The sequence below is a fragment of the Pavona decussata genome, unplaced genomic scaffold (assembly GCF_977016875.1).
Source record: "Pavona decussata unplaced genomic scaffold, jaPavDecu1.1 SCAFFOLD_130, whole genome shotgun sequence".
Lineage (NCBI taxonomy): Eukaryota > Metazoa > Cnidaria > Anthozoa > Scleractinia > Agariciidae > Pavona > Pavona decussata.
In genome coordinates, this window is record NW_028145544.1 from 2,945,602 (window position 1) to 2,969,020 (window position 23,419).

The 23,419-nt window shown below is 40.1% G+C and overlaps 3 protein-coding genes across 3 annotated transcripts; all 3 read left to right on the forward strand.

Moving 5' to 3' along the window:
- The first annotated feature begins 60 nt into the window (after positions 1-60).
- LOC146468687 (uncharacterized) lies at positions 61-3,399 on the forward strand. The gene is made up of 2 exons (XM_085124378.1): positions 61-247; positions 1,632-3,399. Exon 2 carries the CDS (start codon positions 1,652-1,654, stop codon positions 2,564-2,566), a length of 915 nt encoding a protein of 304 aa, XP_084980504.1. The 5' UTR covers positions 61-247; positions 1,632-1,651; the 3' UTR covers positions 2,567-3,399.
- A 3,504-nt stretch (positions 3,400-6,903) lies between these two features.
- Positions 6,904-17,830, forward strand: LOC146468688 (BTB/POZ domain-containing protein 19-like). Its single transcript, XM_085124505.1, has 8 exons — positions 6,904-7,091; positions 8,839-8,907; positions 9,720-9,882; positions 10,750-10,803; positions 10,897-10,956; positions 11,240-11,440; positions 13,839-13,964; positions 14,615-17,830. The coding sequence occupies exons 1-8, from the start codon at positions 7,009-7,011 to the stop codon at positions 14,741-14,743; spliced, it is 885 nt and encodes a 294-aa protein (XP_084980631.1). The 5' UTR covers positions 6,904-7,008; the 3' UTR covers positions 14,744-17,830.
- A 515-nt stretch (positions 17,831-18,345) lies between these two features.
- Positions 18,346-21,856, forward strand: LOC146468689 (uncharacterized). Its single transcript, XM_085124484.1, has one exon. It carries the CDS (start codon positions 18,427-18,429, stop codon positions 21,604-21,606), a length of 3,180 nt encoding a protein of 1,059 aa, XP_084980610.1. The 5' UTR covers positions 18,346-18,426; the 3' UTR covers positions 21,607-21,856.
- Positions 21,857-23,419: the final 1,563 nt, after the last annotated feature.

Genomic DNA, 23,419 nt, shown 5'->3' on the forward strand with positions numbered 1-23,419 from the left:
TAGATTAACTGGTGCGACTCGGATTCGACTGACTGATTTCGTCAGAACTCATTGGTTGTCGGTCTTCAATCAAACGCTTCTTGTTATGACAACATATTAATATTCACATTCCTTTCCGAGGAAATCAAGTTGTGCCAGTGTGAAACATTCGTTCTTTGAGCGGAAAATTTACCTGATCATCAGAAACTTGTGCTTGTTTCGTCGAGGAACTTAATCAACCAGATAACTGACTAGCATATCTGCAAAGGTAATATTGAGTAATGATTTACATCTTATTGTTTCTTTAACTGCGCTTTGGGTTAAATACTGAAGTTTCAGTTTGGTTTCAAGCTAACCAAGTACACGCAAAAGGAGTTCGATGGCCATCGAATAACCTTTTTCTTTCTACGTGTATCGGCATTTAGAGAAGATGTGATAAAACCGTATCTTTTGAAAGTGAAATAGTGAAGATATCGCTCAATGTATTAAAATACGCTGATCAGTGTACCGTGTTCGGGAAGTGGAAATTGATAAGGAGAGGGACTGATTTGAACTGGATTATCTTAAGCGAATAATACACGGTTCAACATTTGTTGAGCAACAAATGTTGCGGCAACTTGTTTTACGGAATAGAGCCAAGCTCTATTTTCGTTCAACAACTTTCAGCAAGTTGAACGGCATATTTCAACGTTCAACATCAGGGGGTGCACAATCTGCGAGCCAGCGAGGCATGCGAGGAATGCGATGCAGACGTGTGAGGCACTCAGGTTAGCCTAAAAAACACTTCGGTTAGCCTAAAAAGCACTCAAGTTAGCTTAAATAGCTCCCCGGTTAGCTTAACGGTTAGCATTTATGTTGGGGGTTGTTTATGCTTGGCATGCCTCGCATGTTTTGTTCATGTCTCGCACGTCTGCCTCGCATGCCTCGCTGGCTCGCAAATTGTATACACTCCAACATCACATGATACAGTGTGCTTCTTAGAAGTTATTCTTTCGACTTACCGCTTCAAAAGGGTTAATTTTCTTTTCAAAAACGGCACATTGGAATCTAAAACTTTAAAACAACATGGCCACGTCACTAAAGAAGCCTTTTCAGTTCCACCGAGAGATCACTAGGACCTGAATAATCACTATAGTAATAGGCCATTTCCGAGTTGCCGTGAAGCTCACTATGAAAGCGAGGCTAAGTGCAAAACTTTTCATATGAAAATTAATTATATTTGCATATGAATGAAAACTAATTTTCATAACAAAAACTTTGCACTTAGCCTCGCTTTCATAATGAGGTTCAAAGCAACCCGGAAATGGTCTATTAACTCCCGTCCGATCCCTCCTGACATACACTAAGATATTCTGATTGTACGGTTTTTCTTAAAGACAATAAGGACAATGGGAGACAAAAATATCCCCTCAGTCTAGGAGGAGACTGAATTTGATACATGTAAAACAAGTTAATAATTGAAAGATGCACATTTGCGACTGCTATACGGTGACGACGGAACGCCACCTAATTTTAGACACGGGCTGCCCTCAGGGCAGCCCGCGTAATAAGTCCAAATACTCGGGGAGGGGGAGTCTTAAGGTTTCGAATTGCTCGGCGTATAAATTTAACCACTGTTTGAAACTCTGCTGTATGTTAATATATTCTGACAGAATAACTGCAGCACGAAACAATGTGGAGCTCTACAGGAAGGCCAGCCAGTTCGCCCCGTTTAGCTGAAAGCATGTTATACTTCGCGGATGAGCTTAAAGATGGGTCACCATCAATTTATAAGCTACGTATGAGAGAGGAAACGAGAAGTGGAAACAGCATGATTGCAAGGCAGAGTATTGGTCGGCCTCTTCCGCGCAACGCGTCCGGGCGTGAACAAAACGAAAAGATCTTGCTGGTGGTTGGAGCAGAAGGAGCTGGTAAGTCGACTCTTATCAATGGAATGGTGAACTACATCTTAGGCGTGGAATGGAAAGATGATTTCCGCTTTAAGCTCATAACAGAAGACGATAAACGTTCACAAGCGGAGAATCAAACTGGGGGTATCACTGCCTACACCTTTCGTCCACCGGTTGGTGCAGCTGTTCCTCACACGTTTACCATAATCGACACTCCCAGCTTTGGCTCAACTGAAGGTCTGGAGAGAGACAAAGAGATTACTGAGAAAATCAAGCAATTTTTCTTCATGCTTCGAAAACAAGGTATCAACCACCTCAATGGCATCGCATTTGTTATCCCAGCGTCTCAAGCACGCCTCACTAAAACACAGAAGTGCATGTTCGATTCAATTTTGTCCATACTTAAAAAGCCATACGAGAATCGAGTTGCTACCCAACATATCTTCATGATGCTTACCTTTGCAGACGGCCAACAACCCCCTGTTTTGGAAGCCATCGGGGAAGCCAGTAGACCATACAATAGTTATGTTCAGCAGTTTTTTAAGTTTAACAACTCGGCTCTTTTTTCTGAGAACAGGATCCAAAACAAAGGAAATTTTAATGAAATGTTTTGGAAGATGGGTTTGAGTTCCGTTGAAAATTTTTTCAAAGCGTTTTCTGATCAAAACAGAGAACCCCTGTCTACTGCGTTCTTATGAAACATGCGAAAAAAGAACAACAAATTCATTTCAGTACAGCATGAAAATTGAGTAGTAAGGCATAGTGAAATATATATATTCCTTATAAGTTAAAACCAGTAATTAACTGTGTTTGTAAGGACCACCGCGACAAAATAAAAGTACCGGATCCTGTAGTGAAGGATCTAATCAGCAAAAAAATTGTAGAACAAATAACCTGTATGTTTGCCACAAACAATACATAGGAAAAACAAAACGACGACTTAAAGACCGTTTTAACGAACACCGTAGACCATTGTTACGTATTTTGTTTTCGTTTTCCACGTTGTAACGTTGGCTTTTTTGCTCATGCTATTGGTAGTTGTATTTTCAAATTTCATATAGTAACGTTTTTGTTTATGTAACTTTAGTCTATGTTTTTCAGGTATCTATTGTAACTGTTTTAAATTGTAACGTCTCTTGTCACATGGTCATCTCAAACATACCCTGAAGAAGAAAGGCCGTGCCTTTCGAAATATTGGAAAATATACTTCCATGAACTTGAAATCAGCCTGCGAACAAGTTGATTGTTCCTTTGCCGAGAACAAATTACTTAAAAAATACGTTTAGCTATAGCGGTGCATCTCTCTGGAACAGCCTACCCTGTTAGCTTATAGGCAAGCTTGAGACACGGCATTCATGGAAAGCAGGTCAAGTACAGTTTTCTTTAGGTTTTCGTATTATTGTTTAGGAGTAGGATTTTGATATATTTGTACATGTTGATATTGATAGTTTGTCCTGTACGTAGTTTTATATTGTATCGACCTGATGAATTTTTAAACCGTGTGTAAATAAAGACGGATTGAATGAATGAATGAATGAATGAATGAATGAATGAATGAATGAATGAATGAATGAATGAATGAATGAATGAATGAATGAATGGAAGTGCATGCCTGTACGAAGGCGGATTGCCGTTATAGGAAATCGATAGAGCAGCACAACTTGGTCGTGTAAATGAATTCTCTTCGACTTTGAGAACCTTGATAAAGTTCGGGACCCAGTTGCTCGAAGCCCGATTAAGCTAATCCTGGATTAACGTGGACTTTGATTCTAGTTTAATAACTAATCAATAAAGGTTCTTTCAAAAGAGTTTTGGCCCTCAGTTTTGACTTAGACTTTTCTTTACATTTAGCTTGAAATAAGGCTTTGAAAATCACTTTAAAAGAGGGAGATGAAAACCTCGATTAACTTTTAATTGTTGATTAGCGTTAATAGGGTTTCGAACAACCCGCCCCAGGGGACTGGTCTAAACTGGATCTAGTGTTTTTTTTCTTGGCGGTCGTTTCGAGAACTGTCCTAAATTAAAAACAATCGAGTAAAAGGGCGTTCCAGTAGAATTTTGAAAATGCTTGAACTCTGTTGCGATCCATCCTCACCCAATTCGGATGGTGGGACAGGTACCTGAAAGACCGGCCTTAAACGTGACAAAGGAACAGATAGAATAATTGTGTTCTATACAATTTTTCATGGGAAAAAAATAGCCCATTTGTTCCACGTAAGTGTATCTTCAGTTCAAGGAAGACGGAGACTGTTTGGAATAAGTGAAGATCTTGAACAATATGCAAAGGATCAGCGGATCATAACGTAGATGAAATCTACAAAGAAATTACAGCAGCTTATACAAATAACAGTAATGGTGCACTTTTGCCGCCAGATATTTGTAGGAGAAAATTCATTGGAGCTTTGACAAGAACTGAAGGATCGATATGCAACTTCAACACTGGAGAGTGAGCGATTGCCTTAGAAGATTAGCTAGATCCCCTTGGCACTGCTTTGAGGTGGAAGTTGCTGATATTTCGTCGCAGGTACAATGTGACAATACCTATGGTCACCTCACTATGGCTCTTTGACTTGGCTCCTAAGATATCCGATGGAAACCCGTAGTCCATGTGTGTACACATGGAATTTCACAGTTGATCACCCATTGTAGTTGCTGTGATAAGCTTAAGCAACGACGACGGCGACGGCAACGACAACGTCACAAAACGATAGGCTTAATGAGCAAAAACAATTGCTCTGCACGTGCGTTTTAGATTTTGGTACATTTCTTTGCCGTCCTCTGCAAAACAACAACGTGAAATGATCACATTTAAGGTTTTGTGGAGAACGTCAACGGACGACGGTGAATTTTTCATTTTCTTTCTTAAATTGTTCGCCACTCCTACCAATTTGGTTCCTGGATAGTTCGCTATTCTGGTAAAAGTTACGTTGAGCAAGTTGAAATAATTGCGAAGTAGCACAAATGAAATAAGGATATATTTTCAGGTGGCGTTTTCGTTGCCGTTGCCGTCGTGCTTAAGCTCCCTAAAATCTGAGACTCCCCTCAAGGAAAGCACGGAAACGTATGGATTGCCTTCAAGAGCAAGGCAAGGTGTGACTACGGGATGGAGAACGTTCTTGTTGCTCAGTTAATTCATGATAGAAAGAAGGGGCTAAAATAGAGTATAACATAACCGGTCCTCTGTTCACCGTGATTGCCGTGTTTAAAGAGCTCATAAAGTCGTTTATATATGCAGGCGTCTCGTGTTTTAACAGTGGTTCACCCCATGCATTTGTTTGATGAAATGGAAAAAGCTGATATTCTTTGCCGATTTGTGGCTTAATTCAGTTGTATCAAAGTTTAAACGGGCCAAAAACTGACGGCTTTGCTATTAGCTATAAAGCCCAAGGATTCAAGTAAACAGTACATTTGGATGATCTTTGCGACTTGGCTAAGCCGTGACGTAATTACTTTCGCACTTATGACTACAATACTTTCATTGCTTTGTCTTACGTGGAATTGTGTAAGTACATCAGAAAGTACTTTCTAGTCGGCAGTTGCCGTATAAAGCAGGAAAAACGCGAGCTTGAATCGCGTTCGGACACGCTACAGCCTTGATCCATGTTGTAGTTCAGTTTTATATATTCTCGATATTACCTTACCGTTATTTTACCCCTAATGCCGAAACCGCCATGATGCAACAAGGTCCGCAGCTTTCAATTCCTAGTGTGCGTTGACCTTCGACAAAAAAATAAGGTTACTTCAAGCGTACCGATTTATCAGCTCGAATGGTAGGATCGATCGCATAGGCCAATTTACAATTACAATTTTTCGGCCGATTTCTTTTTCTGTGGGTATAGCGCAAGGGAAAATCGGTCTGATTCAAAAAATCTGTAGCACAACCCCGGGTTTTTATAAATCGGGCCGACATTCGTCCGCTTGTATTTTTCTAAATAATAATAAAAATTTAATACCTCTATTGCGCAGATTAACAAATAATTTGATCAAATGCGCATTACAATATGAATAAATCTGAAATTCTCTGTCAAATTTGGCGAAATCGGTCCGATTTATCGGTACGTGTAAATTAATAGCCTTAAGCGTAGTGGATTGAGGTCGTGTAAACTTGATACATTGGGAAAGAGGGGCTTAGTATAAGACTTTTTACATTTTTTTTTTTTTTAAAAATTCATCGATATGAAAGCCCGACTTTTCAAGACTGTCAACGAAGTTTTATTGAGGTGAAGAAATATCTAACTCCTGTGATATAGATAAATAAAAAAATCACCTTTGATTCAGTGGCAGTTGTTCCCTCTTGGTTGAAGCCCGATAGGGGATAGAACGGATTTCAATTGAGTGTTGAAAGTTAGCCTGCGTGGCATTTCACGTTTGCTTTAGTTTTGCTTTACTTCGCTCTGTGATTGGCCAGCAAATCACGCGCCACGTTCTCAACCAATCAGCAGCAAAACCAAAACCAATCGTGCCTTACTTGCACGCGTTTTCCCGCGCTTGGCACCGGTTACATGTATTTGATTCGATTTCTGATTGGTTCATTACGCTGTTTACGTCTGTTCTGATTGGCCACAGTAATTACCTTAGTTTTGGTTTTACGACACTCAAATGAAAACCGCTCTATGGAGTATGAAGTTAGTACGCCTTATCGCAAAAAATTAGTACCTCTGAGAGAACTACACTGAAAAATACTCAAGAGATTTTACTACATTTCAAGGGTACCTTGCAAAATTTCTTACAATCACTCCTTGACTTTTAGCACAGTATTTTCAGGATTGTCAACCTCACACGTCTTCAAATATGGAGAATATGACTTCCCCGGCCAGCAACAACAAAGCGCCTTCCAGAGGCCGCACATCAAGGACAAATTCACGGGTTCAGTGGGAGAGTTGACAGCCCTGTTAATTTTCTTTACCAAATCGTCGAATTAGAGTCATGAAAAGGATCAATGTGAGCTCAATTTTCAATAGTGCTTACACAACACAGTAATCGCCCAATTCCTTGTTCCCAGTCTCCTCTATAACCGTTGTCACTGTTATTTGTTTGGTCGCCTAGCAGAAAACGTAAAACGCGGGATTTTTACAACAACCGTTCGAGAACGTTTGATCGAAATGTGAGTCTATTTCAATCTTCTCCTTTCGAATTTACAATGGCACAAGAACGTAGTATTCCAGGATGCCCTTGGGCTTTCGCTGATGACATGAGAGGAATTATCGACAAGAAAGAATTCTGGTTTGTACCGATGTTTTAAACTGAAATGTATTATTGTTTAATTTGTGCAAACATTGCAATTAATTAGTAAGCTCTACAGATTCACACCTCATATTGATTCGATCTGCCATAAACTTTTTAGGGAAAAAACTCACTCTGAATTTTGCGACCAATAATAAGGTGATCGCTGAACATGAACTGAAAGCTAAATTGTTCAACCACGGATGTGTTTGAAATCGCCTTGTCGGCTGACATGAATTAAGTTTGACTCATCCAGATCGAGAGGACTCGATTATTAGTATCGAGTGATCGCTATGAGGTTATCATGAATGAATTTCAACTCGCAGTTACATCCAGTCAGATAAAAATTGCTTCAGATAATGTTAGAATTACATACTACCAACAACAATTTTTAATATCTCAGGCAATATTTAGGCTTCACTGGAAGGAGCTGGTACAGAGACTTCTATGCCCCGTGTCAGAAATAGGAGACTAGGGGTATAGAATGGTCCTTGAAAAATGATGGCTCTCAGCAGATTTTCGGCTAGTCTCAAAATCTCGTTGTCTCAAACTAGAGTCTCGGAATCTTGAACTCGTAAAAAATAAAGTGGGAATCGGAATCTCGTATTTTGAAATTTGAATCTCGGACTCTCCCAAGCCAAGTTGTTTGGTCTGAATGAACTGTCAACAAAACAAAGAATAATAGTGAAAAATGGTTCAACATCGCAACCGCACAGGCTGTGAAACATGTAGGCTTGAATAAATTCTGCTTGTAAATTGCCATATTATGCCTAAAAAAGAGCAAGGCTGATTTCATGGCATCTCTTGCTCGGATGTTTGATTCGCAGTGTCTCAGGCTCGGATTTGAATTAAATGGTTAAGTCTCGGTCTTGGATTTTTTTAACGACAGTCTCGATCTCTCGGCGAGTCTTGGATTTAACCATTCTATACCCCCGGGGGGGGGGGGGGGCCACTTGACCCATGTTTGGGTGTAGGGGTGCCGCTGGGGGTTTGAAACCCTGACCCTGTTTAGGACGAAAATAATCTTAAATACCTACCCTGTGTAGGACAATGTCCTCAATTTTACGACCCTATTTAGGACAGGACAACATCTATCTCTTGTGTTACACAAGTGTTTATTGGCAATAGTAATAACATTTAAAGGCCCACTGTCACTTACCGGACGTGATGTTCTACGCATTGAAATGCGAATACCAATTACAACAGATAAAATAATACACTTCCTAGAAGTGATGGCGAAAAATCCCAAAATTTCGCATTAACAGCGTGTGAAGCAGTGTTCACTAAAATAAATGCAGACTATAACGCCTCTGATTTCGGATTTCCAAATACTCGACGACAGTCTTGCAACCATACCCTGTCTAGGACGGGTCCGGGACAAACTCGCTTGAAATTATATACCCTGTTCAGGACAGAGGGGCCAAAAACCATACCCTATCCAGCGGCACGTCCCCGTATAGCCCATATACCCCCCCCCCCCCCCCGGTCTATACCCCTTCATCTGTGAGCAGCAATGATAATTTGATCACTATGGATAGAAAATATGGATTAGTCTAGCCAGTCCTGTATTTGTTATAACTACAACTTTTTTTAAGTAAGGAGATGACAGTATATCATCAATTTTCTGAAAATGGGATGTTACTCAGGTTGGATATTCTTCAGTTTGTATACATTTAATAGAATTTTCTTTGGAGAAACTACATTCTATCTGACTTGATTTCTGTCCACTTTTAATTTTTCACTACAGTGACATCAAGTTTATTGTGGGAGCAAACAGAAAAGTAGTCCGCGCTAACAAAGCAATCCTGATGGCAAGGTAAACTGGCAGTTTTGTTGTCAAAGTGGTAATTTCCATTGGCATTTTTTTTTGTAATTACCAATGTCCTGCCCTCAAACCACTTTTGGAAAATGTTTACACCTCTTGTTACAGTGCTCCAGGCTGCAGATGCTTTGGCTGCTATGACAATTAGAGATAAATTTGCAGCTAAAAATCAATATTTTTAAAGGTTGACCTTGAATTTGGTGAACTTTGGTCCAACAGTGAAGTGCTAAGTTGTTGGCTTTCTATTAGTTTTTATTTTGTTTTGATTGAGGCAGTTTATTTCATAATTGTTGTTGGTTTCTTTCTTGGGTTACAAAAATTTGAAGACTTGATGAAGGGCATTTATGAATTCTAATTTAGTATTGTGTGATCATCATGAATGGCTATCATGAAAATGTGAAAATGTGAAAAAGAGGAATAAAGGACAGTGACTCCTAATACAGAGGTACTGTTGCACAGTTTATGATTATACTGAAAATGCAGATCTTAGCAAGGGCTATTTGAATCCAAAACGAAAATTGGGGGTAACCACACATTTTTCAGAGATATTAAGAAATTGTAATAATTATTATTCCAAAAAGCTTTGAAGTACATAACAATTCATGAATTTTTTTTTTACAAATTAAAACATGATTATCTCTGAAAAATGCAAGGATATTGTTGCTGGGATTCCTGGCAAAATTTTGTATCATACACTGTGGATCTTGATGAGAGCCCCCACATGGAGCTCTTTGTTCACCACCAGGGCCTCAATTAGTTTGTAGAAATACAGAATTGTAGTGCTGAGATTTTGTTTTCATTTGCAGGTGTGAGGTTTTTAAAGCAATGTTGTTGGATCAAAAAGACAATACCAGACAGAAACCTGATCAACAGGATGTACCACTTGTCCTGGCAGATGTTACACCGGAAGTCTTTATGTCGCTACTGGAATTTCTTTACACAAATACTTGTACACTGAACAGCAAGAATGTGAGTCGAACCCCTGTTAATTAGTTCTTAAATGTAAAAATGCTAAGAGCACTAATAAAATCAAGTGAAACAAGTTGAAGAGACTTCAACACAAGAATTAGGTCCCTCCATCATCAGCTTTCACTTTCATTGTAAATCAGGTCACATTTTAGGAAATTTAAAGTTGGAGCAAGCCTTAAAGCTTAATAAACAGCACCACAGGAAAGTACTGCTCAGTAGCTTTCATTTGAGTGGTTGCACTGAAGGATTTCATATACAGACTCAAAAGTTAGAACCACCTTGTACAGCATAATAAACAGCACCACAGGAAAGTACTGCTCAGTAGCTTTCATTTGAATGGTTGCACTTTAGGATTTCATCCACAGACTCAAAAGTCAGACCCACCTTGTACAACATAATAAACAGCACCACAGGAAAGTACTGCTCAGTAGCTTTCATTTGAATGGCCACACTTTGGGATTTCATCCACGGACTCAAAAGTTAGAACCACCCTGTACAACATGATAAACAGCACCACAGGAAAGTACTGCTCAGTAGCTTTCATTTGAATGGTCACACTTTAGGATTTCATCCACAGACTCAAAAGGTAGAACCACCTTATACAGCATAGTAAACAGCACCACAGGGACGTACTGCCACTTGAATGTTTCCACCATGATTTTACCCACAGACACAAGAGATAAAATAATAAACTTCCTTGCAGAGCATAATAAACACCGTGTCACTGCAGGAATTTAGTGCTCAAATGGCTAGTTTCATCCAAACACAACAATGTCATCCACAGAGTCATAAAACTAAATAATTATTATTTTGCTGTTGCATTAATGCATTATTTTATTTAGAAATTAATGCAATGTTATTTTTCAGGTAATGGACGTCATGGGTTGTGCAATGGAGTACAATTTAGAACAACTTCAAAGGGTAGGATGATCTCTCAGTTGAAGCCATTTGCCATTCAATTTAAAATAAATAATCATGTTGTCCCTTTTTTTATTTTTCAAAATCTTATGGTAGATTTGTGAGCAGTACATAGGAGAAACTCTTGCAATAGAGACAGCATCAGAAGCTATGCAGGTTTGTGTATGATATTTGTATCAGTCCATATAAAATGTAGACTATATTCTGCAGGTAGCAGATTATTAACAATGAACACTGTGTACTAACCCAACCACTTATAATGTAGCCTTCCTCTATTTTATTTTATTAGCTTTGCCACTTACAATATTCTGAATTAAATTAGGAAGGGTATCCACCACAGCAAGAAGCCAATTACTATGGGCCCGATTTAAAGCTTGACTTTAAAGCTGGTGCAGTATCCTAATTTTCAATTAATGCCTTTTGTAAATGTTATATTTAGATTGCAGTTACATATGGACAAGAAGAGTTGAAGGAACGCTGTTTAGACTTCATTGAAGAGAACACAGAAAGTGTTTTCAGAACAAAGGGATTCCATGAGCTTTCGGAGGAGGCCTTGGCACTACTGCTCCAAAGCGACAAACTGATGATGGATGAGCTGGAGATTCTAGCAGCCGTGAGGGAATGGGCCACGGTTAATTCTGTAAGGCTTGAAGCAATTTTTTATTATTACAAATTTAAGGAATTAATTTTAACCATGTGTTTACTGTAAAAGCTCCATTATGTTGTAAACATTCCTTCACTATTACAGTAATTAATCCCACTGCCCTACTTAGCTCCCATTTTGCATCAAATTTTGTGATAGGGAGCTTTAGCAACGACGACGGCGACGGCAGCGAAAACGTCACTATTAAAATGAATTTGTGTGTTTCAAACGTCGTCGCGATTATTCCAACTCGCTTTAAATGTCAAATGTAGGTGAAATTTCCTGGAGTTGAATTCTTGGAGACCGCATCCAAGTTTAGAAAAAGAAAGAAAAATTGGTTGTTATGTATTTACGTCCTCCATAAAACGTCCCATAAGGAAATTTCACGTCCTAGTCGTGCACTGACAGCAAAGAAATGTACGAAAAAGAAGAAGTGTAATGCACGTGCAGAGTTGTTGTTTTGGTTTTTAAGGTTATTGCTTTTTTTCTCGTTTCCGTCGCTGCCACCGTTGCTAAAGTTCCCCATTAGAGACCTTAAGATCGACGTTTTTCGGCATTTCCCGCAAACCGCGAACGTCAAAAAGTCATGTGACCGGTGCCTTGCCGTCAGGTTTGCGGTTTGAGGTTCACGTTTGTACGTCAAGACCACGGCCTAGAGGTAAGTGATTTACTGCAAGTATTTTTGCACCCTAAAACATCATAATCCCACGTTTGAGAGGAAATACTACGTTTTAGAACTACCGTAAAGTTCTGATAGTAACGACCCTTCGAAAGTAACGACCCCCAAAAATTAACGTTAAAACTTTGTGGCTATTTTAATTAAATCCCGAAAATAGCGAGCCCCCGAAAGTAACGACCTCCCCGAATTTAGCGAGTCCGCAAAAAGTAAGCTAGACCGTGCAAGTTTTTTTTTTTTAATTACTTTATATAAATACAGAATGCCTCTATTGTTTTCCAATCCAATATAGTCAAATTTTTAATGTACAATACTAATATCTTCGTGCATGGACAAATTGGTCACGTTAAGGCACTTTACAACAACGGAAAGCCTTAAGCCATCATTCGTCCTTGACATCATTTCACTGATGGCGTAAAGTGAAAACTACGTACACTGGTAGAATTTCGTGTTAACTTACAACAGGAACGTTTCTTCAAATTAAAACTGAAAACTCTATATATACTGCAGTATAAAACCTATTGGTGTGTCATGGAGTAAAAGCACGAGTTTATCTTTCGATTTTACATCGGTTGATTTATTCATGCGGTAGTCCGGTAGACCATCGATGTTTACTTCACTGTCCCTGCTATCAGAAATGGGTAGTGGTCTTAATTCTGTGTGTTGTTTGAGCTCTGCACGAATCGTATAATTTTTCATTTCGGAAAAAAGAGCTAGCGCTAGCTTGTTTCATGGTTTTTGTTCCCCGAAAATAACGACCCCCCGAAAGTAACGACTTTCCGAAAGTAACGAGCCCCAAACGCTGCTAATTCCGAAAGTAACGAGGGTCGCTACTATCGGAACTTTACGGTATTCCGTTTATTAATTTTTTAATTCTTTTTCATAGAAACGTAATTTTGAAGACGATTCAGTCTCAGCTAAAATAGAAGTGAACGAACGAATAAATTGAAAACAAACATGGCAGCCGGCTATTTGTTGCTGGAACTGTTTTGCCAGTCGGATTACTTTGTGGTTAAACTACGATAAACAAAGTAAAATAAAAGCAGATTTCTGATGATATGTAAATGCATACTAGAAATAAGAAATCGAGATCTTCATTGCTCGAACACGACCTTCAGAACTGCTTTCATCCAGCTGCACAACGTTTAGCAGATCTTTGTAGTCTTGTCTGATTTAAAGAGGGTCAGTGATTTAGTGTTCTGCTCTCATTAATCAAAAAAATCCAACAGACACATCAAAATTGACATCTTACCTTCGAGCAGCAGCCATCTTGTTTTTGTACTAATTTCTCATAATTCACCAGTGCTATCACCCGTGGATCTTCAATCCCAAATATGGGCAGACGGCTAACGTGAAACCGCTAACTGCAAACCGCGGTTTGGCGTTTGCGGTAAGATGGCCAAACCTTGATCCACTCGCTCACCTCTGGCCCCATAGCTTAGTTCCCAAGGATTTTTATCGTGATATCCGAGCTTTAACCTGTCAATGGGATTTTTTCCTGACGGTCTGAGTCTTGATATTTAGAGAAAATTCAGGAGGGGGTAAAGTTTTGTGCCGGAAGGAAATTTTGCTGGAACAAATTTTTGGCAGGAACTTATTTTTTAATTTGTGGAAACAACCACAAAATCGTAATAATTAGAATCATTAAACATTTCATGTCGCATGGTACATGATGGTAGTTTGTAGTAATCAGTTGGTAAATCTTTGTTTCTTTTCAAGGTTGTTCTTGGTAAGTCCGTGGCCGAAGTTGCGCAGAATGTCATCAAGCATGTCAGGCTTGCTCTTTTGACGCCTGAGGAACTTAAACAAGTTGAGCAAGAAAACGAGAAAGACAGAATGATTCCGGTAGGTACAAGGGAGAAAATAATGTTGCTAATAAAGCGTTTCTGTCAAGATTTTTCGATATATCAGTTGGATGGTAACTTTCGTAACCAGGAAACGCAAATTGAAAAAGTTCTCGTTCTTTAGTATGTTCCCATTGGCGTAAGCTGAAAATGTTTAATAGTTAAAGTAATACTTTGCACGACAAACATGAGTTTGCAAATACACGTGATGGCAAACTTCAAAAAGTTAGCTCATTCCTGTCCATTTACACAAAATCCTTCTCCGGCAGTTATTTCTTCAATTCCAATCTGTTTCGTAACTTTTTCAAGATCTTAAAACGTTAAAAGTAATACATGTATTCATGTGTTTTTCACAAGCGTTCTCACTTCAAAGACGAGTTTGCGCACAAGTCCTAGAAATCAATAGACTGATATTTCAGTTTGACGTCAATCAGTTTTAACAACCTCGTTCTCAATTACAAGGGAACTGAAAGCCCTGGGAACGAGGTGTGAGTTCTCAGCAATCTGATTGGCCAATCGAACACTGTTTGTTAAGCGGAGAAACTAACTAGTAGCGGATGATCAAATGACTCACAGGTCAAAAACTCCTACCCACGCGATCATTGTTTTGTGTTTTTAGCGCTTTTTAACACATTTTCGGTTTCTTTTCAGGTCAAACAAATTTCCGAAGCGTGGAAATATCACGCACTACGAAAATCGCCACAACACAGCGCCGCCGTACCCAGGCCACGACCACGCAGAGGAACGAAACCACGAGAGATGTACACTGAAGTAAATTAGAGAGATAAAGCATGTTCAACAACAAACGGTATACTATATTTCATCGTAGAGTTTGCCGTCTGGTATGCAATACGAAAAGTTCCTCGTACGAGGCTATGGTTATCACATGACCCGCTCGACCCGCAATTGTAAAGCTATTGACAAAATCCCTGTCTTAAGGCCACATTTATGCGAGTGGTTCGGAAAAAGGCGTTTGGCCCTCCTATAGACACAGACGGCCCCGCGCTATACAATTTGGAACAATTTTGTCGTGCGTAAGTGATCTAAATTTTGACTTGAAACTGTTCAACAAATCAACGGCAGTTTTCTATAGTGTATACTCTTATAGACGCGCAATACAATTTGGAACAATTATGTCGTACGTAAGTGATCTAAATTTTGACTTGAAACTATTCAACAAATCGACGCAGTTTTCTATGGTGCGTACTCTTTTTTACAATAACTGTGCAAATTTCCGCGCGCTGATTGGCTCATAGCTATTGTCCATAAGAGTACAGACAATAAAAAATGACATCAGATGTCACGCGCGCGCTTTCTTAACGGAAAATAAAATCAATTCCGCTCGTACTTTTTCCATGTTTTTGTAAAAAACAAATCGACGGCAGTTTTCTATGGTCTATACTCTTATAGACCATAAAATGACGCCATAAAATGTCCAAAACTTGGCAGTGAAGCCACTCGCCTGCGGCTGGTGGTTCCACTTGAGTTTTGAGCATTTTTGAGGTCATTTTATGGTTTATAACCCATAGAAGAGTGCCGTCGATTTGTTAAATAGACCATAAAATGACGTCATAAAATGTTCAAACCTCAAGTGGAACGACGAGCCGCAGGCGAGTGGTTTCACTGCCAAGTTTTGAACATTTTTTGGAGTCATTATATATTCTATAAGAGTGCAGACCATAGAAAACAGCCGTCGATTTGTTTTTTACAATAATATGAAAAAAGTACGAGCGGAATTGGCTTTATTTTCCGTTGAGAAAGCGCGCGCGCTACATCTGACGTCATTTTTATTGTCTGTACTCTTATAGACAATAGCTACGAGCCAATCAGTGCGCGGGAATTTTGACAGTTGTTGTAAAAACATTAATGGCAAGCAGTATTAAAGTGAATTTCACTTTGGAAATTCATAGCTTGTCATGAGGATTCTTTCAGAATCATATGATAAAGAAACTTATTGATTGAGTTACGACGGGCCGGACGAAAAAAATATTTGGCCTTACGTAGAAACAAATCAAATTGTGGGGATAAAAATGCCATTTCTGCCGTTTAATAGCGTTTACCGTAAATGTGATGCTTAATGTCTACGCTGCGTTTGACGTACTAACGTACAAATTTCACGTGCCAATATAGATTTTTATTTGCGGTAATCCCGCAAATCCGCCCGGCAGACTGGGGCCATCAATCTTAATTTCTTGGTCGCAAAATTAGGAATTCTAAAAACAAAAAAATGAAATGCTATTCGGTATAGCAGAACTTTATTTCAAGGAAATTTTCAACACGTATAAATCCTTCTATGTTCTGTTCATGTTTATAGTTTTAAAAGACGAAAACCTAAACACTGCAAATGAGTTTGGTTTTGTCATTCATTAATTATATATGATCTACATTTACTATAACGAGGAAATATTAATCAAGGAGTAAGGTCAGCATATCGAACAATGAACAGTTAAGAAACTAAGTACTGCTGTAGAGGGTTCCATCCACAGACGGATTCAAAAGTTGTAACTTCTTTGTACAGCAAAATAAACAACACCACCGAAAAGTATTGCTCAGTAGCTTTCATTTGAATGGTCACACTCTAGGATTTCATCCACAGACTCAAAAGTTAGAATCACCTTGTACAGCGTAATAAACAGCACCACAGGAAAGTACTGCTCAGTAGCTTTCATTTGAATGGTCACACTCTAGGATTTCATCCACAGACTCAAAAGTTAGAATCACCTTGTACAGCGTAATAAACAGCACCACAGGAAAGTTCTGCTCAGTAGCTTTCATTGGAATGGTCACAGAACCATGATCCAAGGGGTAATATTCATGGCGCGTTTATTTATTATTTTTTGGATGTTTTTCTTCGCGAAAATGGGAAGAAAAAAATAAACACGACGAAGAATTATCAAGAGCATCGGACATGCATCTTTCAATATCCTTACGTTAGCTTAAAAAAATTACCTTAATGTAGCCAAATAATATTTTTATTTCAATTTAAACTTCATTCTTCAGACTCGAGGCTCCAGAATTAGAGGAAAATAGATTGCATATTGTGCAACATTTAAGATCCAAGTTTTGTTACTCAAAGAGCCGATTAAAGTAGGCATATTCCTTTGGATTTCCTATCTCAAATTTGGCAAAGGTTAAAATTAAACTTGTCGTTGTTTTTTTCAATTTCTTTTCAATTTTTTTTTTCCGGTTTGTGGACAGGAAAATTTTGAATTTCAATATTAGAATTGTTTGTTTACTTCTGTTTGTGATACTGGCCCGTCTTCCGTTTAGTTTATAAACCCATACTCAAGTATGGTTTAAGAAATTGTGTGTAAGTATAATATATTGGAAATGTTTGTGTAATTCTCGCAGTAAATGCTCGAGGTTTGAAGTAAAATATCTGAACATTCTGATGTTTAATTTAAAGAACTAATATGTTTTCGTTTTAGTGTATAAACTCGAACTTTAATAAGGCTTCGATAAAATATGTCGAAATGTTAAAATATATATTTTTTTGTTGCCGTCATTTACCAAAAGGATGACTTATAAAATTTAATTCTGGGTTATTAGTAAAGGGATATTTTAGATATGATTTAATAATGAATTTAAGTTTGTTATTTGCAGTAGTTCACTAAAAATTTGGCTTTTAAATTCTAAAGTTCTGTAAACAAAATCTAAAAAAGCCCTCGGGAAAATTTCTCAAATTTAACTTTTGAAATATTTGTTTATTTGTCGCAGTGGTTTGCTAAAAGGTCCGAGGTTTGAAATTCAATCTTCTGTGGATCATATAAACGTCCTTATTTTTGCTATGAATACAAAGTAAACAGACTTTTTAAGTGCCCGAAGTTTAAAGGGTCTCATTTTGCTCAATAAATTGTTTTGATCCAATCGTTGACACATGTCTGGTTTAAAATTATTGCGTTTGTGCGCATTTAAATCAACAAGCCAACCCATTCTTAGTTGATTAATTTGTAAGCTTACTTTCTTCCTACAAAATTCTAGACGTAGACAATAACAAACGGGGTATTAGCTTAAAATTTAGAACTTTTCCCGTTTATTGGAGAAGATTACGGCTCACAAATCTCGCTCGTGGACAGCAAAAGCTTTCGCGTCAAGATGCAAATTCTTGATCATTATGCACCAATATTGTAAACTCAGTGGAAGGACGTTTTCAGTGGTTAAGTAAATAGACAAGGTGTGAAAGTCTAATCCCTCCGGACCTCTTAAGTGAATATTACCATCCCACAAGGTTATATTGAAGTCCTAGGTAGCACAATGAAGCCAACACGTTGTCCGCTCGAAAAACCGCGAGTTATTACGCCATAAAGAGAGGTACTTGAAAGGCACGGAAAAATTTCCCTTTTTGTGATTGATCCAATTATGCAAACATGACCTCGGGGTAAAGTTTATATATCGCTTTACGCAATATAGTGAATGTGAGGGACAGCTCATAAAAAAGAGAGAATTTATGCGCGGCTTCCACAATGTCAACACTGTCGAGCGATTTAAACGACATTGAATTCAGTATCGGGGACGAGAACTGTTCAACGACGAGACCTCCGCTGAGAATTCACAGCGCAAGCGAAATGGATGGAACGAGACAACAAATGCTTGCTCATAGAAGCATTACTGCTGAGGTAATCGCTAAAATACAAGCGGCGGAGAATGTGGACTTGACCGCGACAGGCCAAGACATGGCAAATGAAAGGCCGCAACGTGAGCGGAACAAAGTACTGAGAGCGGGCTTAAACGGCGCAAATCACGGAGTCGATGTAAAAGAAGGCGAACGTTTAGACGAAACAGGAGAATTTGTTATTCACAGTGTGGCGATTGTGAAGAGTTCTTCATCGCCGCTAGGTTTCTTTATTCGTCAAGGCGATGGGCACTTCAATAAGCAAGGAATATTCGTTTCACGTGTTGCAAAAGGGAGTTTTGTGGACGCGAACGATTTGCTTAAAGTGGGAGATCAAATCGTTGCTGTGAATCACGTCGAGGTCGAAGGCTTCACTTTAGATGATGTTGTGCGTCTTATTCAAATTCCGCAGAAATTAATTTTAAGTATAAAGACGAGTGTGTTCTCAATTAAGCGGAGTCCACCCGTCGGAGACGGTTCAATTTCTATCACAGCACACAATAAAAGGGCAGAAAAGGGGTCATCGAAGGCATTTAAGTCCAAAAATAAAGGATCTCGCGCGAACGACTATAGAGAGCCAAGCAACCGAGAAAAACATACTCAGCAAATAGGAGCGGAAAATTTCAAAGTGGACAATAGCAATGCAAATGAGGTTCAAGACCATTCGCGGTCGTCCATACGATCACAAGGATCATCGACCATTGAAGATCTTATAAACGCTATCAGAGCGCAGAACAGTCGGGCAAAAAGCGCGAAGCAAAGTGTACAACGCGTCGAAAGCTCTCCGGTTAATCACACACAGGCGACGCGGACTCAAGAGGCAGTCAGCCCAACGAGTTCACCTTTGAAACCACGAGAAACCATCAAGCCTGGGACTCCAACGAGAACACCTTCAGCTGACAGCATAATTTTGTCCAAGCGGACTCCACCGAGCATGCCCCGTAAATCCAGCACTTTAACACCTGTTACTACCGTAAATTTGATTTTTGACGATCCTGAAGATTCTACAGTTAGTACATCTTTAAATGAAACTAACATTAACAAGACCAGTGTTCCTCAAGACGATGCTTTGAAGGTCCTTTCTCCCGGACTGCTCCCACGAAGCCCTTCGGGCTCTCCCGGAGAAAGTCCGAAGATGCGGCGAAGATTGCCGTCGGTGCCTTCCGACAGTGGACGGTCAAGTCGGTCTGGAAGCGAGCGGTCAGTAAGCGAGAGTTGCAGTGAGTGTGGCTCACCCCCGGCTACATCTGCTAAACCACTGCTCGCTTTACCACCGGAGCCTAGGAGCCGCAGAATGCTTCCAACACCTCCACCCTCCCCTGTCGCACCGCATAAAGAATCGTTTAACAGCAGGAAAACGAGCTCTGAAAACCATGAGGGTGGAAAATCAAACCGTAGCAGTTGGAGTGGACCGTCGGATAGTGAATCCGTGGATGAGAAATCACTTTCTCCTTCGCCCTCGCGGAGGGACTCCGGGATGTTCTTAAGCCACCTTTTCAGCGCATTAGCGTTTAAAAATCACTCAGATGCTACCGATGCAGCGGAAAAGAGCAAAGATACACAAGAAAGGACAGAGTCTTATAAAATTCCTTCATCGCCTCAACGGCCTGTTCGTAAAAGTGAACCCACCCAACAAGACATTTTAGAACAGCAAAAACATTCGATGCTTTTACATTCATATGCGTCTGGTGGCTTACAACCGCCGAGAAGACTTGCTACTCGTTCATCGCAACCGAATTTGATATTAACTGCTCTTGCTGAAGAACCACCAAAAACCCTTGGCAAGCTCTCTGCCGATTCTCAAGCTTCAAACGACCACAAGACCTCCAAGTTTTCTCCGAAACTGGCCAAAAGGCGTGCTAGCCTCACGTCGATAACTGACAAGAGCTTAACCAATCAGCTTGCGTCCCAGGACATGACTGACACCAGCCGTGTTCGAAGTGAGGCTGAGGAAGGTTTCCTGATATTCCCGGATGATTACAGTGGTCAGAATTTGCTGTCTTCTCATGCGGTTTCAGGAATGGTTTCTTTACACATTATCAAAGCCACGAACTTGCAGTTTACAGATAAGAAGCTCTTGGAGAAGAAAAAGAAGGTTTACTGCGCAGTTGAGGTCGACTTCGAACGGAAAGCTTTGACAAGTTCCAAAAGGGCATCGAAATCTCTAACGTGGGATGAGATGTTTGAGGTCGAGATCCAACATGGCCGCGAAGTGAGCCTGTCTTGTTTCACTTCAAGTCGTGAATTTGACAAACCTGTGGCGAAAGCTTCTTTCAACCTTTCGCCCTTCGTTCGATGCGGAAAGGAACACAAGATTGTGTTTCGTATGCAACCGCAAGGAGCGATTCATCTCGAAATGGAATTCATCGAGATGAGAACGCTGCTAAAACGAGCTCCTTCCGACCGTAAATCGGGCGTGTTCGGCTTCAAACTCAACGTGACTTCGCGGAACGAGAACGCTAGCGTTCCGTTAATCGTGCGCAAATGCGTGGAGGAGATTGAGAGGCGAGGTCTGACCTCTCAGGGTCTGTATCGGATTTCCGGAAACGCCCGACGCAAGAAGCAACTACATGCGCAGTTCGACGAAGACAGCACGGCGGTTGATTTGTCGGAAGAAAATTACCCGGATGTAAACATCATCGCGGGAATTCTGAAGGACTACCTCCGAGAGCTTCCCGAACCGTTGATAACGGAATCATTGTCAAAAATTCTGATCAAGGCAGCGAAGGATAAAGTCCAAGAACAAGATGTGGCTTCACAAAAGCGCGTTCTTTCGAAGCTGCTAGTTCAGTTACCGCCGATCAACAGGGAGACGCTGGTGTACTTGTTGAATCATTTCATGCGCGTCATCGCCGAGAAAGACACTAACAAAATGGACGCGCACAATCTGTCTGTCTGTTTCGGCCCCGTGCTTCTGTGTCCCCCGGCGAACCTCACGGAGAGTAAAGATCTGCTTGACCTCAAGCTTCATATAAAGACCGTGGAATTTCTGTTCTATCTTTGGAAGAACGCTGGTATGGCCAACACGTAGTTAACTTTTATGCCAAGTGTAATCGTCTAGACGAGGTTACTTTTTAAACCCTTCTAGCTCTTCTAGTGTCATACGTTGCGATGTAATGTGAAACTAACGTTTTTATGCAGACGTAAACCAGAAGGTGATAGTGAAATGTAAACTACTGACCAGGAATTTCAAAGAAAGATTTTCCTTTGGAACTGCAGGAGTTTAATAGACTGTTGTAGGTGGTTAACTATTTGACATCATTAAAAAGTCACCTTTAATCTGTTTTAAATTGTAACGTCTCTTGCCACAGGGTCAGTCTCAAACATACCCTGAAGAAGAAAGACCGTGCCTTTCGAAATATTGGAAAATATACTTCCCTGACCGTGAAATCTGCCTTTTTTTAGATTATTTCTTTTACAATTTTTTTGCTGATTAGATCCTTCACTACAAGATCCGGTACTTTTATTTTGTCGCGGTTGTCCTTGCAAACAGTTAATTACTGGTTTTACTGAACATTCAATCAAGATGACTTCCGTTTAGGTTTTTGTAGCCAAAGTAGCAAGTGTTTCTGTAGGGCTTTGTGCGTTTTTCGCTTATGGACCCCGTGGATACTGGAACGAGAGCGAAAGAAACGGAGGAGGGGAGAGGAGAGAGAAGTTTTCTTCTCTCTCTCTCCTCTCCCCTACCCCATTCCTCGGGGTTTTTTTTCGCTCTCGTCCCAGTCTCCGCGCATTCAAACAATGAAAAACACACAAAAGCCTAAAGAAACGCTTGCTACGCAGACTAAGATTTTTTAATTATCATTCACCAATAACCGTCTATGTAATGAATCTTCTCACTCTAGGGGAGTGGGGTGGGTCAGGAACTAACTCCCCCCCCCCCCCCCCGTCTGGAGAAGGGTGTGCTGCCCAGGTTGAAAAACCCTGGCCTTGTTTGTGACAAGAATTTATCGCGCTCCCCACCCCGTTTATGGTTCGCTTTTAGAAAAGACACTATTAATAAACAATATTTAAGGTTAGATTGCTGAAAATAAATGGGAAAATAGGTAAATATTTCCTGGCCTAAGACTACGAGCAGTTCTTTTTTTTTTTTTCTTAAGGGCGATTTACACGGTACGACTTTGTCGCATGCGACAAGCTTATGACAGGCCTACGACACGAATTGTTTCGTGTAAATCAAACCTACAACTAGCTTACGACTGTCGTGTATGTCACAAAAGATGTCATAGGTATAGGCAATGGCGAGAGTTGTGTGCTTTTTTTTTGCATGACGCGAGCAGCGCGCGCTCTAGAAATCGCATGCGACAGTCGTAAGCAAAAGTTGTACCGTCTAAATCGGCCTTTAGAGATAGCGAGTCGCGTCTCCTCGCGGGAAGCAATTTCTGCGCGCGCACGCGAGGCTCGCTCGCTTTACTATCTCTAAGAAAACTAAAGGACTCCTTGTAGTCTATCGTGGCTCGGTTTCTTGTAACAGAACGCACCTGGGTGCCTCTTTCTTAGTTTCTGGCTTGACGCTGTCATAGACAGACTTATCAATAGACCTACACCTTTCAAAAGCTCTATTTTCATTGGACCCTGATAACCTGCACTTGCATTGTTTATTAGGGTTGGGAACATTGTTCTGTTGAGTCAAGCTTTAAACCGTAATTCTACGTTGTATCGGTCTCTGCTTCTTTTATCATTGTTCTTTTGTTCGTTCTTTTTTCCTCTCGACCAACCATGTTAGACGGTGCAAATGGTGCGGTCGCCCGAGACCCAAACTCTATTTATGCATTTTGATTTAAAATAACTCCCCTACTGAGCGGCACAGCCCCGTATAGACTACTGTATATGGGAGTAGCCCC

Bases quoted from the DNA above. Each gene is read 5' to 3' on its own strand.
- LOC146468687 (XM_085124378.1), top strand. From the start codon at position 1,652: ATGTGGAGCTCTACAGGAAGGCCAGCCAGTTCGCCCCGTTTAGCTGAA.
- LOC146468688 (XM_085124505.1), top strand. From the start codon at position 7,009: ATGGCACAAGAACGTAGTATTCCAGGATGCCCTTGGGCTTTCGCTGAT. The intron at 10,804-10,896 runs GTAGGATGATCT...ATCTTATGGTAG, and splicing joins ATTTAGAACAACTTCAAAGG to ATTTGTGAGCAGTACATAGG. The intron at 10,957-11,239 runs GTTTGTGTATGA...TGTTATATTTAG, and splicing joins CAGCATCAGAAGCTATGCAG to ATTGCAGTTACATATGGACA.
- LOC146468689 (XM_085124484.1), top strand. From the start codon at position 18,427: ATGTCAACACTGTCGAGCGATTTAAACGACATTGAATTCAGTATCGGG.